This window comes from Elephas maximus, chromosome 17 (assembly GCF_024166365.1).
Source record: "Elephas maximus indicus isolate mEleMax1 chromosome 17, mEleMax1 primary haplotype, whole genome shotgun sequence".
Taxonomy (NCBI): Eukaryota; Metazoa; Chordata; class Mammalia; order Proboscidea; family Elephantidae; genus Elephas; species Elephas maximus.
The window spans coordinates 33,913,786-33,925,683 of NC_064835.1; the positions used below are offsets into that span (position 1 = coordinate 33,913,786).

The window sequence follows — 11,898 nt, forward strand, 5'->3', positions numbered from 1 at the left end:
CATTTGATAAAGTCCAACATCCATTCCTGATAAAAAAAAACTCTCAATAAAATAGGTATAGGAGGGAAATTCCTCAACATTAATAAAGGGCATCTACACAAAACCAACAGCCAACATCATTCGTAATGGAGAAAGGTTGAAAACATTCCCCTTGAGAACAGGAACAAGACAAGGATGCCCTTTATCACCACTCCTATTTAACACTGTGGTGGAAGTCCTAGCTAGAGTAATAAGGCAAGAATAAGAAAGAAAGGGTATCTAAATTGTAAGGAAGAAATAAAACTGTCCCAATTTGTGGATAATACGATACTGTACATAGAAAACCCAAAAGACTCCATAAGAAAACTACTGGAACTAATAGATTGAGCCAAACAGCAGGATACAAGATAAATATACAAAACTCAGCTGGATTCCTACACATCAATAAAGAGGACGAAAAAGAAATCAGGAAAAAAACGGCATTTTTAATAACCCCTAAAAAACAAAACACTTAAGAATGAATCTAACCAGAAATGTAAAAAACCTATACAAAGAGAACTACAAAACGCTGCCACAAGAAAACAAACAAAATCTACATAAATGGAAAAACATACCATGCTCACGGACAGGCAGACTCAACGTTGTGAAAATGACAATTCTACCCAAACTAATGTACAAAACAATGCAATCCCGATCCAAATACCAACAGCATCCTTTAACCAAAAATTATAAAGCATTCTTTAACCAAAAACTATAAAGATCATAGAAGAAAAATTAAGATCAACACTACAGGCCCCAACACACAGCATAAATAGGATGCAAACCATAACTAATGACACACAAACACCAGAAGATAAGCTAGGTAACTGAGATCTTCTAAAAATTAAACATTTATGCTCATCAAAAGAGTAAAATGAAAGCCTACAGACAAGGGAAAAAATCTGGCTATTACAAATCTGACGAAGATCTAACATCTAAAATCTAAAGAAAAATCCAATACCTCTACAACAAAAAGACAAATAATCCAACTAAAAAATTGGCAAAGGATATGAACAGACACTTCACCAAAAAAGACATTCATGCAGCTAACAGACACATGAGGAAACGCTCACGATCACTAGTCATGAGAAAAACGCACATCAAAACTACAATGAGATATCATATCATCCCAGCATTACTGGCGCCAAGCAAAAAAACAGAAGATAACAAATGCTGGAGAGGCTGCTGGGGGACTGGAAATCTTATGCACTGCTGGTGGGAATGTAAAACGGTACAACCATTTTGGAAAACAACATGGCACCTCCTTAAAAAGCTAGAAATAGAAATACCATACAAGCCAGCTATCCCACTCCTAGCAATATATCCCAGAGAAATAACATCCATCACACAGATATATGCACACCCATGTTCACTGCATTATTCACAATAGCAAAGAGATGGAAACAACCTAAGTGCCCATCAACAGATGAATGGATAAACAAACTATGGTACATACACACAATGGAACACAATGCAACAATAAAGAACAATGATGAATCTGTGAAACATCTCACAACACAGATGAATCTAGAGAACACCATGCTGAGTGAAGTAAGTCCATCACAAAAGGACAAATACTATTTGAAACCACTATTATAAAAACTACGGAAAGGTTTACAAACAGAAAGAAACAATCTTTGATGGTTAGGGAGGGCAGGCAGGGAGGGAAAAACACTAACTAGACAATACATAAGTGGCAACTTTGGTGAAGGGTAAGACAGTACACAAGACTGCGGAAGCCAGCACAACTTGACCAAGGCAAGGTTATGGAAGCTTCACAGACATATCCAAACTCCCTGTGGCACCAAATTACTGGGTTCAGTGCTGGGGACCACGGTCTCAGGAGACATCCAGCCCAACTGGCATAACATAGTTTATAAAGAAAATGTTCTACATTCTGCTTTGGTGAGTATTGTCTGGGTTCTTAAAAGCTTGTGAGGGGCCATGTAAAATATTCCATTGGTCTCACCCCATCTGGAGCAAGGCAGAATGAAGAAAATAAAAGACACAAGGGAAAGATTAGTCCAAAGCACTAATGGACCAAAATTACCACAGCCTTCACCAGGCTGAGTCCAGCACAACTAAATAGTGCCCAGCTACCCCTACTGACTGCTCTGACAGCGATCACAATAGAGGGTCCCGGACAGAGCTGGAGAAAAAAATGTAGAACAAAATTCTAACTCACAAAAAAGACCAGACTTACTGGTCAGACAGAGATTGGAGAAACCCTGAGTATATGGCCCCCAGCCAACCTTTTAACTCAGTACTTAAATTACTCCTGAGGTTCACCTTTCAGCTAAGATTAGACAGGCCCATTAAAAAAAAAAAAGACTAAATGGGCACATCAGCCCAGGGGCAAGGACAAGAAGGTAGGAGGGGACAGGAAGGCTGGTAATGGGGAACCCAAGGTTGAGAAGGGGAGAGTGTTGACATGACATGGGGTTGGCAACCAAGGTCACAAAACAATATGTGTATTGTTTAATGAGAGCTTAACTTTCTCTGTAAACCTTCATCTAAAGTACAATAATATATACAAAAAGAAAAAATGCCATTCCTTATTTTGCCCAAATGGCAGTTTATTGTACTTGAAAATAATAAAATGACATTTCTTCCAAAAGAAAAAAAAAAGAGGTGGGTCAGTCATGCATGAGGCCCCTGGCTTCGGTGAAACATACCTCTGCCAACAAAGAGAATTCCTCTCTAAACCACTAATCCACCGAAGGAGGGAGCGCTCATTTTAAACCCCTAAGACACTGCCATGTTTGAAATAAGACTGCTGCTTTCAGTAGTTAGCAGCTGTCAAGCCATCCAGTTTAACAGGGCTCAATGAGATGTGCCATCCTTTTACGGCCTTCTGCCAAAGTAAAGTAATCCCAGAGAAGAGGAGGGAAAGAGGCTTCACACCTCCTCTGTGCCTCTCCACAGGACAGGAGGAAACTCCAATTCAAAAGTGGTCCCAACCCATTCTAGGCCCCAGCTGCAAATTCAAGGATCATCAATGGATGCAAAAACCACAGGTTAAACAAAGGTTTTTGGGAAATAAGATTACCTCATGGTCCCAAAGAATCACCCCACAGATTTTTTTAATTATAAAGGAAAAAAAGTATCCTTAAAATCAAGAGGTCTGGCAGGCACCACTTAACCAAGTGATCAAATCTGGCCTTACCAACAATGGAACACACTGATATTATGTGCCTCCTATGGGTATCAACTGGGAAAGGACACAGTATTTCCCATATACCACTGTTGCCAAAACCTTGTAACCTGAACTCAACCATGAGGAAACAAACAAAAAAAAAGAGTCCCTAGAAATTAGGGCATTTCACCATTCAAATGTCCTGGGCTCTTCAAAAACGTATCTTGAGAGAAACACAAGGCAAGGAAATAAATTCAAGGAGCTCAAGAGTCATGAGACCCAAATGCAATGCATGAAATCTCACTGGATCCTGAATTTAAAAGGAAAGAATAGGCAACTATAACGGACATTCTTGGGAACAACTGAGAAAATTTGAGTACGGACTAACAGTCAGTGCTACTATTTGCTCAATATTAAACTTCTTGGGTGTTAAAATAGGATTGTGATTATGTGTGAGAATATCCTCGTTCTTAAAAGATAAACACATGCTGAAGTACTTGGCAGTCAGGTGTCATGTTTTCTGTAGCAAGAAAAAAAAAAGGATGTGTGTTGTATAAAATAAATGACAAAATGATTTTTAAGAATTTTTTAAGTAGTCAAAAGGGGGCACCTGGAACTGAGAAGAACACATTCTTTTGTGGTTAGGAGGGGGGAAGGAGGGAGGGTGGGAGAGGGTTATTAACTGATTAGATAGTAGATAAGAACTACTTTAGGTGAAGGGAAGGACAACACTCAATACAGGGAAGGTCAGCTCAACTGGACTGGACCAAAAGCAAAGAAGTTTCTGGGATAAACTGAACGCTTCGAAGGTAAGCGGAGCAAGGGCGGATGTTTGGGGACTATGGCTTCAGGGGACATCTAAGTCAATTGGCAAAATAAATTCTATTAAGAAAACATTCTGTATCCCACTTTGAAGTGTGGCATCTGGGGTCTTAAACTCTAGCAAGCGGCCATCTAAGATGCATCAATTGGTCTCAACCCACCTGGATCAAAGGAAAATGAAGAACACCAAGGTCACCAGATAATTATGAGCCCAGGAGACAGAAAGGGCCACATGAACTAGAGACTTACATCATCCTGACACCAGGAGAACTAGATGGTGCCCTGCCACAACCGATGACTGCCCTGATAGGGAACACAACAGAGAACCCCTGAGGTAGAAGGAGAACAGTGGGATGCAGACCCTAAATTCTCATAAAAAGACCAGACTTAATGGTCTGACCGAGACTAGAAGAATCCCAGCGGTCATGGTCCCCAAACCTCCTGTTGGCCCAGGATAGGAACCATTCCTGAAGACAACTCATCACACATGGAATGGACTGGACAATGGGTTGGAAAAAGATGCTGATGAGGGGTGAGCTACTTGTATCAGGTGGACACTTGAGACTGTGTTGGCATCTCCTGTCTGGAGGGGAGATAGGAGGGTAGAGGGGGTTAGAAACTGGCAAAACGGTCACGAAAGGAGAGACTGGAAGGAGGGAGCGGGCTGACTGATTAGGGGGAGAGTAAATGAGAGTATGTAGTAAGGTGTATATAAGTTTATATGGGAGAGACTGACTTGATTTGTAAACTTTCACTTAAAGCACAATAAAAATTTTTTAAAAAAGGGGGGGGACCTGGGGTGCTGATAATGTTCTATTTCTTGATCTGGGTGGTGGTTACATAGTTGGGTTTGCATTAGTAAAAACCACTGAGCAATACATTTACTATTTATGTACATAAAACAATAAAATTTTATTAAAAAGAAGAGCAGCCTAGGCAACAAAGTGCTGCACAAAACCACTCTCTGCTAAATCAACACGTGAAAATAAACCGACCAAACAAAACGAAGAGGAATATCCACCTGTGGTGAGTGTGTCCCACACCCACCACCTCCCTCCAAAAATGAACGCTGAGGTACAGACCTCGGAAGAGCTTCTGGGCAATGTGCAGAGGGTTTCCAAAGCGGAAGTTCTTGCCACTGAACAGGGCTAGGATAAGCTGGTTTTGCTGCTCACTACTGTCCTCAGGGAAGTGAGGCAGGAACTGCTGCAGGTATTCACGTTGAGAGTCACTGAGTACTTCTTGCCACGTTGAGAGGCTGACTACATCAAAGAAGATCTCGGGCTAGGAGAATTAGGGAAAGTGGGAGAAAAGTAAACGAGAAAAACAAACGTACGTTTTTAAACAAACTAAAATTCCAATGATCCTTACTCAATTCTCAAAACTTAGAGATGAGTAAAGACTACAACTAGACCAAAATCTCACACCCAACAATAAATAATAATTCACAGAAAACTGATCTCAGTAGAGAGAATATCATTTGGCAGTCATCTCTGCAACAAGGGGTGTGATACTAGCCATCTGAATTCAGCTTCAGCTGAGTGGCAAGGAAAAGTTAACATGGGGAGGAAAGAACCTGGAGTTGAGGTCATGTGCTAAGAGTAAAAAGAGAACTTCAACTCAACAATTATATACTGAATATCTTCTGTGCGCCAAGTACTAAGCTAGACTAACATACGTAGTTCTCTGGGATGAGGGACGATTAAACACCAAACTTGATGTAGGATAATAGCTGCCGAAGAGTGCAGAAGCACAGAGAAGAAACACACATCCCAGACTTAAGGTGTCAAAGAAAGCCTACCAGAAGAAGTAACATTTAAGATAGCAGAGAGATAAGGAAAGGGAAAAAAAGACGCTGGGGAAGAAAATCCATGAGTACACGCATAAAAACAAAAGAGCAATTAATAGAAAAGAAAGGACAGCCATCCCCTACAGGGGAAAGGATAAGGATGAGATGGGGGGTACACAGGATGCTACAACAGTACTGGTGACAGCCTACTTCTTAACCTACATGGTGGCTATATGGATATTCATTTTATTATTGCTGAAAATGTACATAAACACATTTTAGATATTCTTATGTGTGATACATTTCCCTTTTTTTAATTAAAAAAGAGTTCAGACACTGGCTGGAGCAGACAAGAAAGGAGATTGGAGGCAGCAGACAGTAGGAAGAGTGGTAAGAGACTTGAAACACTTAAGATAGTTGTGACTTCATCCTAAAGACAATGGAGAGCTGCTGGAGGGTTGAGCAGGAGACAGCCCAGAAACCCAACCTCTTCCCAGGCATGTCTGCATGTATGAATCAAAAGCACCTCAGACTCAATGTCCAAGATCGCCCCCTGTAAACCTATTTCTGCTCACTAATGTATTCCTACCACCTAACTCAGTGGCTGGCACAGAGCAGGTACTCAATAAAACAAGCACTGGCTGAGTAAATGAAATGACAAAGAGATTTACCAGAAAGAGGATGCAAAACTAAGAAAACACGGATGACATGGATACATACCATTAGTAAAGTTGTTACCACGGATGGGAAGGGGATTAGATAAGGGTTCAACGGTGGCTTGAACTTCATCTACAAATGTTTGATATTTGAAATAAAAACTCGAAGCAAATATGACTAAATGAAATTATCTCCTAAAACAGAGTGATGCCTACATGAATACTGTTATTTTATACTGTTGCTGTTGTCAGGTGCGTTAAGTCGATTCCAACCCACAGCAACCCCACCTGAGTACAACTAACCCTGAGGGTTTTCTTGGCTGTAACCTTTACAGAAGCAGATCACCAGGTCTTTCTCCCTTGGAGCCACTGGGTGGGTTCAAATCGCCAACCTTTTAGCCAAGCACTTGACCACTGGGGCTCCTTATATTATTCTCTATAGCTGCCTCTATGTTTGAAATATGTCAAAATAAACAGAATAAATAAACGGTGCCTTGCACATAGCAAGCACTCAATAAATGGTGTCCATCTCAATGGCGATTACATTTCCTGCCTACGAACGTGGCAGGGCTTCAAACCCGTTAGAGGTGGTTCAGTCACGGCTGACAGAAACAAGGTAAGTGTACGTGTTGCATAGCAACCAAAGTTCCTGCCCGTGGGATTTCGCCCCGAGTAGGAAACAGCATTGTCACGCTCAAAGATGCCAATGACAACCAACCAAGCTGCTCTGAATGTGTGCCGTGTCATCTTTGAGCAGGTCAGGGCTGTTTCCTACTTGGAATAAAATCCCACGGGCAAAAGCTTTGGTTGCTGTGCAATGTGTACGCTGCCCTTGTTTCAGCTGGCCATGACTGAACTGTCCTGAACCAGTTCAAAGCCCTGGAACGCGGTCAATAGCATGGTGGCATCCTATCACAGCGCATGTACTTTTAATTTACCCCTGGTGGCACACTGGTTAAGAGCTCGACTGCCACCAAAAAGGTCAGCAGTTCAAATCCACCAGCCACTTCACAGAAACCCTACAGGGCAGTTCTACTCTGCCCTATACGGTCACTTGGAGTCAGAATTGAATAAACAACAATGGGTTCGGTTTTTTTTTTTTTTAGGGTTTTTTTTTTTATTTCAGTTCAGTTACCTTATGTACAGAAATAATATGTTGGGGTTTTGTTTAATGATTCACAACATGAGTAACCATTTCAATGTTTTAAAAAAAAAAAAAAACAGTTGCCATTGAGTTGATTCCAACTCACGGCAACCCCATGTGTTGCAGAGTAGAACTGTACTCCGTAAGGTTTTCAAGGCCGTCAACCTTCAGAAGCAGATCACCAGGCCTTTCTGCCAATGCACCTCTGGGTGGGTTCAAACTAACCTTTCAGTTAGTCGTCGAGCTCTTAGCTGTTTGCGTGACCCAAGGACACTTTAATGTAAACACATACGTAATTCTGATCCTGAAATGTTAAACTTTTTAACTGCTGGGAAATTATCTTGTTAAAAAATAGGGCTTATATCATATTACCAAATTATCTTGACATGTTATTAAACATGAAAGATGTAGTTTATACCTGATTCCAACTGAATATTAAATAGACTTTACACTTAAAAAAAAAAAGAGAGATTATTCTACCTGCTATGTAGAAAATGAAACCAAAAGGATCACAAAAGACTGGAATCTTGTAGAGAGTGGAAAAGGTTTAAAAGTGCTCCTATGAGAAAGTAAACAGAAGAAAAAGACTGAGACAGGTCAGTGCTTACATCCTCCAAGAGGTCCTCGGGTAGACTAACCCTGGTGCCTCCTAGCAAGCAGTCCTCCATAATACGAGTGCCATGGCCATCTCCACACGGGCCCAGTTCCAGGGGATCTGTCAGCATATGGTCCAGAGAATCCATTGTTTATTCTCCACAGGTACTCTTGATAAATATATTCAGTGATACCTTGAGATAAAACCAAAAAACAAACCAGTTACTGTCGAGTCAGCTCCGACTCAAGGAGACCCTGTGCGTATTAGAGCAGAACTGTGCTCCACAGGATTATCAGTGGCTGACCTTTCAGAAGTACATCACCAGGCTTTTCTTCCAAGGAGTCTGCGGGTAGGATTCAAGCTGCTAACGCTTCAGTTAGTAGCTAAGGGTTTAATCATTTTACACCACACAGATACGAACGCAGAAATCCCAGGAATCTGGCTGATGCCAACATTCTCGCAGGAAATATTCTGGCCCGGAAAATATGCGCTCTCAGCCATCTCTAGTCTATTCTGATATTCCTTACACCCTAACACAGCTCTTCTCCCTTCCTTCCACCAACGTATTCCCAACTGAACTTTCAAATCTTATCTGGTAGGTTTCCTGTTTCTCAGAATGCCCCTATACCAATTCCTAAATTCACTGGATTTCTTATGCTAACACGACTTTATTAATCCACAGAAACTCCTAAGACTCCAGCAGCAGACCATGACAACTAGTAAAGTCAGTGGCCAATCTGCCTTTAGTTAGTCCACTTGATCTCTACAACCATGTGAATATAAGGCAATGTATTCTCCTTCCTCTAACAACTGGACACTGCCAAGCACCTTCAGAAAAAGGACATACTAATATATTTTCTGAAAGCATCTCACAAAGCTGACAACTGGATCCAGACATAAAGCTGAGGCCACAGGACTGAACAAAGCTAACAGGACCAAAGGGAGCTGGAATTCACTTACTCTCTGAGCATTTACTGAATCCATTTTAATTTCTATTCCCGTCCTATTGAGAATAATACAAATGAGCTAACAAGAACAGTAAAATGCAAAAAAAAAAAAAAAAAAAAGTGAATATAAACAGTCAAAACACCAGACTTTTAGCCCAGGGTTGTCACTAATTCCCAGTGGCCTTACACAAATCTTATCTCTTCAGGTGTCAGTCTCCTTAAGTGTAAAATGAAGGGGCCTTGGACCAGGTTCTCTCTACTGGTATTTCCAATCCTGGAATTCTGCAATGAATAATCTCCAGATGAGTGTCAGCTTACATTACTTAACGCAGGTATTTTTCATTTCCAAGACTCTCAAGTGATAAAAAGTAGACTGTCATAAACCAAAAAAAAAAAAAAAAACCCAAAACCCGTTGCAGTTGAGTCGATTCCAACTCATAGCGATCCTACAGGACAGAGCAGAACTGCCCCACAGGGTTTCCAAGAAGTGCCTGGTGGATTCAAACTGTTGACCTTTTGGTTAGCAGCCATAGCTCTTCAACATTACACCACCAGGGTTTTCAACTGTTATACTGCTTCTAAAATAAAGCACCTTTCCACTAAAATATTTCAAGTTATCTTGAAGAGATTTCCGATCTATACAAAGATACAGGGAAAAGATTAGTCTTGGGTCAAGACAGATGAGTGGTCCCCAAGCAGCTGTGCCCTGATATCCTTCAGCACATGGCAAAATTACAACACCCCAGACATTCCTGGTGTCTAAATAATCGAAGCAGATGGGAAAGCACAGGGCATATGAGTTTAATAAAACTTCAAAATAGAAAAAAAAAAAGGGTAGAAACCAGGTGTTCAGAGTAAAACCCTCTTAAGAGAATTGGCACAGAACAAGGTAATAGCTGCAAAGTTAGTGTTCTCCCTAACTCTTAGGAGCATTACCTGTTTGCTCAACTTGCTCACAGCTTTCCTCAATTAGGGTAGATACGTAGCTAAATTTAATCCAAGTGACAATCTTTGCCCTGCCACTATTCTGACAAAGGCCTCAAAATACAAAAAGCAGGCAGCTGCCAGGCGTTGAAACCCCGGAAGCCAAGGCTCTATAAGTCTTGCGGCGTCCCAGGCCTCTTCAGTCGTCCAGGAAGGCTTCTCCCAAAGGCACTGCCTCTGCACCTGGGCACCGACCTTCCCTCCTGGACCCTCCCCAACGCAGAAGCCAAACCCTTGGCTCCTTCCCGAGCAATCGTCAGCTCCAAATTCGTGGAGCCTGCAGCACACCTCTCCACACCAGCCCAAGGCCCAGGTCCTGCTTTCTGCACACACCTCCGTCACCCTGCCCCTGCCCCTCCCCCACACGGTGCCTAACCCTAACCCCCACCCACTGACCACCCGGCTCCCCGCACGTCCGCTCCCCCTCCCACAGGAGCTGCCACCCTCGGAGGCCCAGCCGCTCCCTCCTTCTGCTCTCCAGCGACATTTCATCCTTTCGCCGGCCCCGTCCGCCCTCACCTGAGCCGCTGGTACGGGCCCCCTAGCCCGCTACGATTCTAGAGTCACTGGCTTTCCGACGCGCTCGCACCCGCAGACGACCCGGTGCGTGCACGCTCCGGACACGGGCGGCGGAAGGGGCGGGGCCGCGAGGGGATGAGGAGCACGCCGGGGGCGGGGCTTAGAGGGCGGGGCTGCGAGGGGCGACGCCTAGAGAAAGCCGGGGCCAACGCCGCAGTAGGTTTTTTTAAGGGGGAGCCAGAGGCGGGGCTGCGAGGAGGGAGGCGTGGTCAACGCCGGGGCGGAGCTGTGAGGGGCGGGGCCTGGAGAACGCCGGGGCGGTGCTGCGTGGCGGGGAGCCTGGAGAAAGCCCAGTCAACGGCTGCGGTGGGTGGGGCCTAAAGGGTGCCAGAGGCGGGGCTGCGAGGGGCGGGGCCTGGGTCCAGCAAGCGGCGAATCTGGGTGACGCTATTTCCGTTCGGCTTGTAGGTTCCGCCTGTTTGAGCAGTTTCTTGACGGTAGAGATGTCTCAGTCGTCTTTGCCTGGAGGATTGAGCTCCAAGTGTGTGATGCAATTTTATTAGAGAACGCTTGCGGAGAGCATGCGTTGCACCGGGACAGTACTAAGCACTTGATAATCACTTTGTACTACAGCTGTCTGAACTATTATTTCACCTCACGGTCGAGGAAACCCGGGTTTCGAGACGTAGATTAAGAACAAACTCAGCCTTGCCTCCTGGGTGTGGGTCTCCACGTTCGCGGTCTAGGAGAGGCCGCATTTCTCCCACCCAACCTCCAGCCCGCGACATCGGGAAAGAAGGTAAACATGTGAAACAAGTACATTTTACGTCAAACTCGATCCTGTTCCCCTTGTATCTAGGTCCCTCTTTTCTTGTTCTCACCAGTCATGCTGATATATTCACTTCTCTCGGTTGGATGGAAAATACGTTAGAGAACATAACTGACCATGCTAGTATGTTTGGACCCATTCCTCCCTTGTTGAAAATCCGTTGTTTACAAATACAACACAATCTCTGCCCCACTGTGGACTCCACCCATGCCCTTGGTTCCTGTGTCACTTGGAGTCACTCCCTTGCGAGATTCTCTAATGGGAAGCCCTGGTGGCATACTGGTTAAGTGCTATGGTTGCTAACCAAAAGGCTGGTAGTTTGGATCCAGCAGGCGCTCCTTCGAAACTCAATGGGGCAGTTCTGCTCTGTTCTATAGGGTCACTCGGGGTTGGTTTTTTAAAATATAAATGGCAGGGAAGCAGCATTCCAGAGTGGTCATCATAAATTCCCTTATCTTG

At 43.6% G+C, this 11,898-nt stretch overlaps 1 protein-coding gene across 3 annotated transcripts in view; it reads right to left on the bottom strand.

Annotated features, from left to right (window-relative positions):
- Positions 1–10,717, bottom strand: part of NFRKB (nuclear factor related to kappaB binding protein) — a 50,256-nt gene extending 39,539 nt beyond the window's left edge. For 2 of the 3 annotated variants that reach the window (XM_049856257.1, XM_049856255.1), the window contains exons 1-4: positions 10,611–10,717; positions 9,306–9,389; positions 8,174–8,353; positions 5,059–5,260 (exon numbers count right to left, since the gene is read on the bottom strand). In XM_049856257.1, coding sequence (XP_049712214.1) covers positions 5,059–5,260; positions 8,174–8,308 — 337 coding nt within the window. In that variant the 5' untranslated portion in view covers positions 8,309–8,353; positions 9,306–9,389; positions 10,611–10,717. The remainder of the gene's footprint in view (positions 1–5,058; positions 5,261–8,173; positions 8,354–9,305; positions 9,390–10,610) is intronic. The other variant, XM_049856256.1, reaches the window with a different exon arrangement.
- Between the last annotated feature and the right edge of the window lie 1,181 nt (positions 10,718–11,898).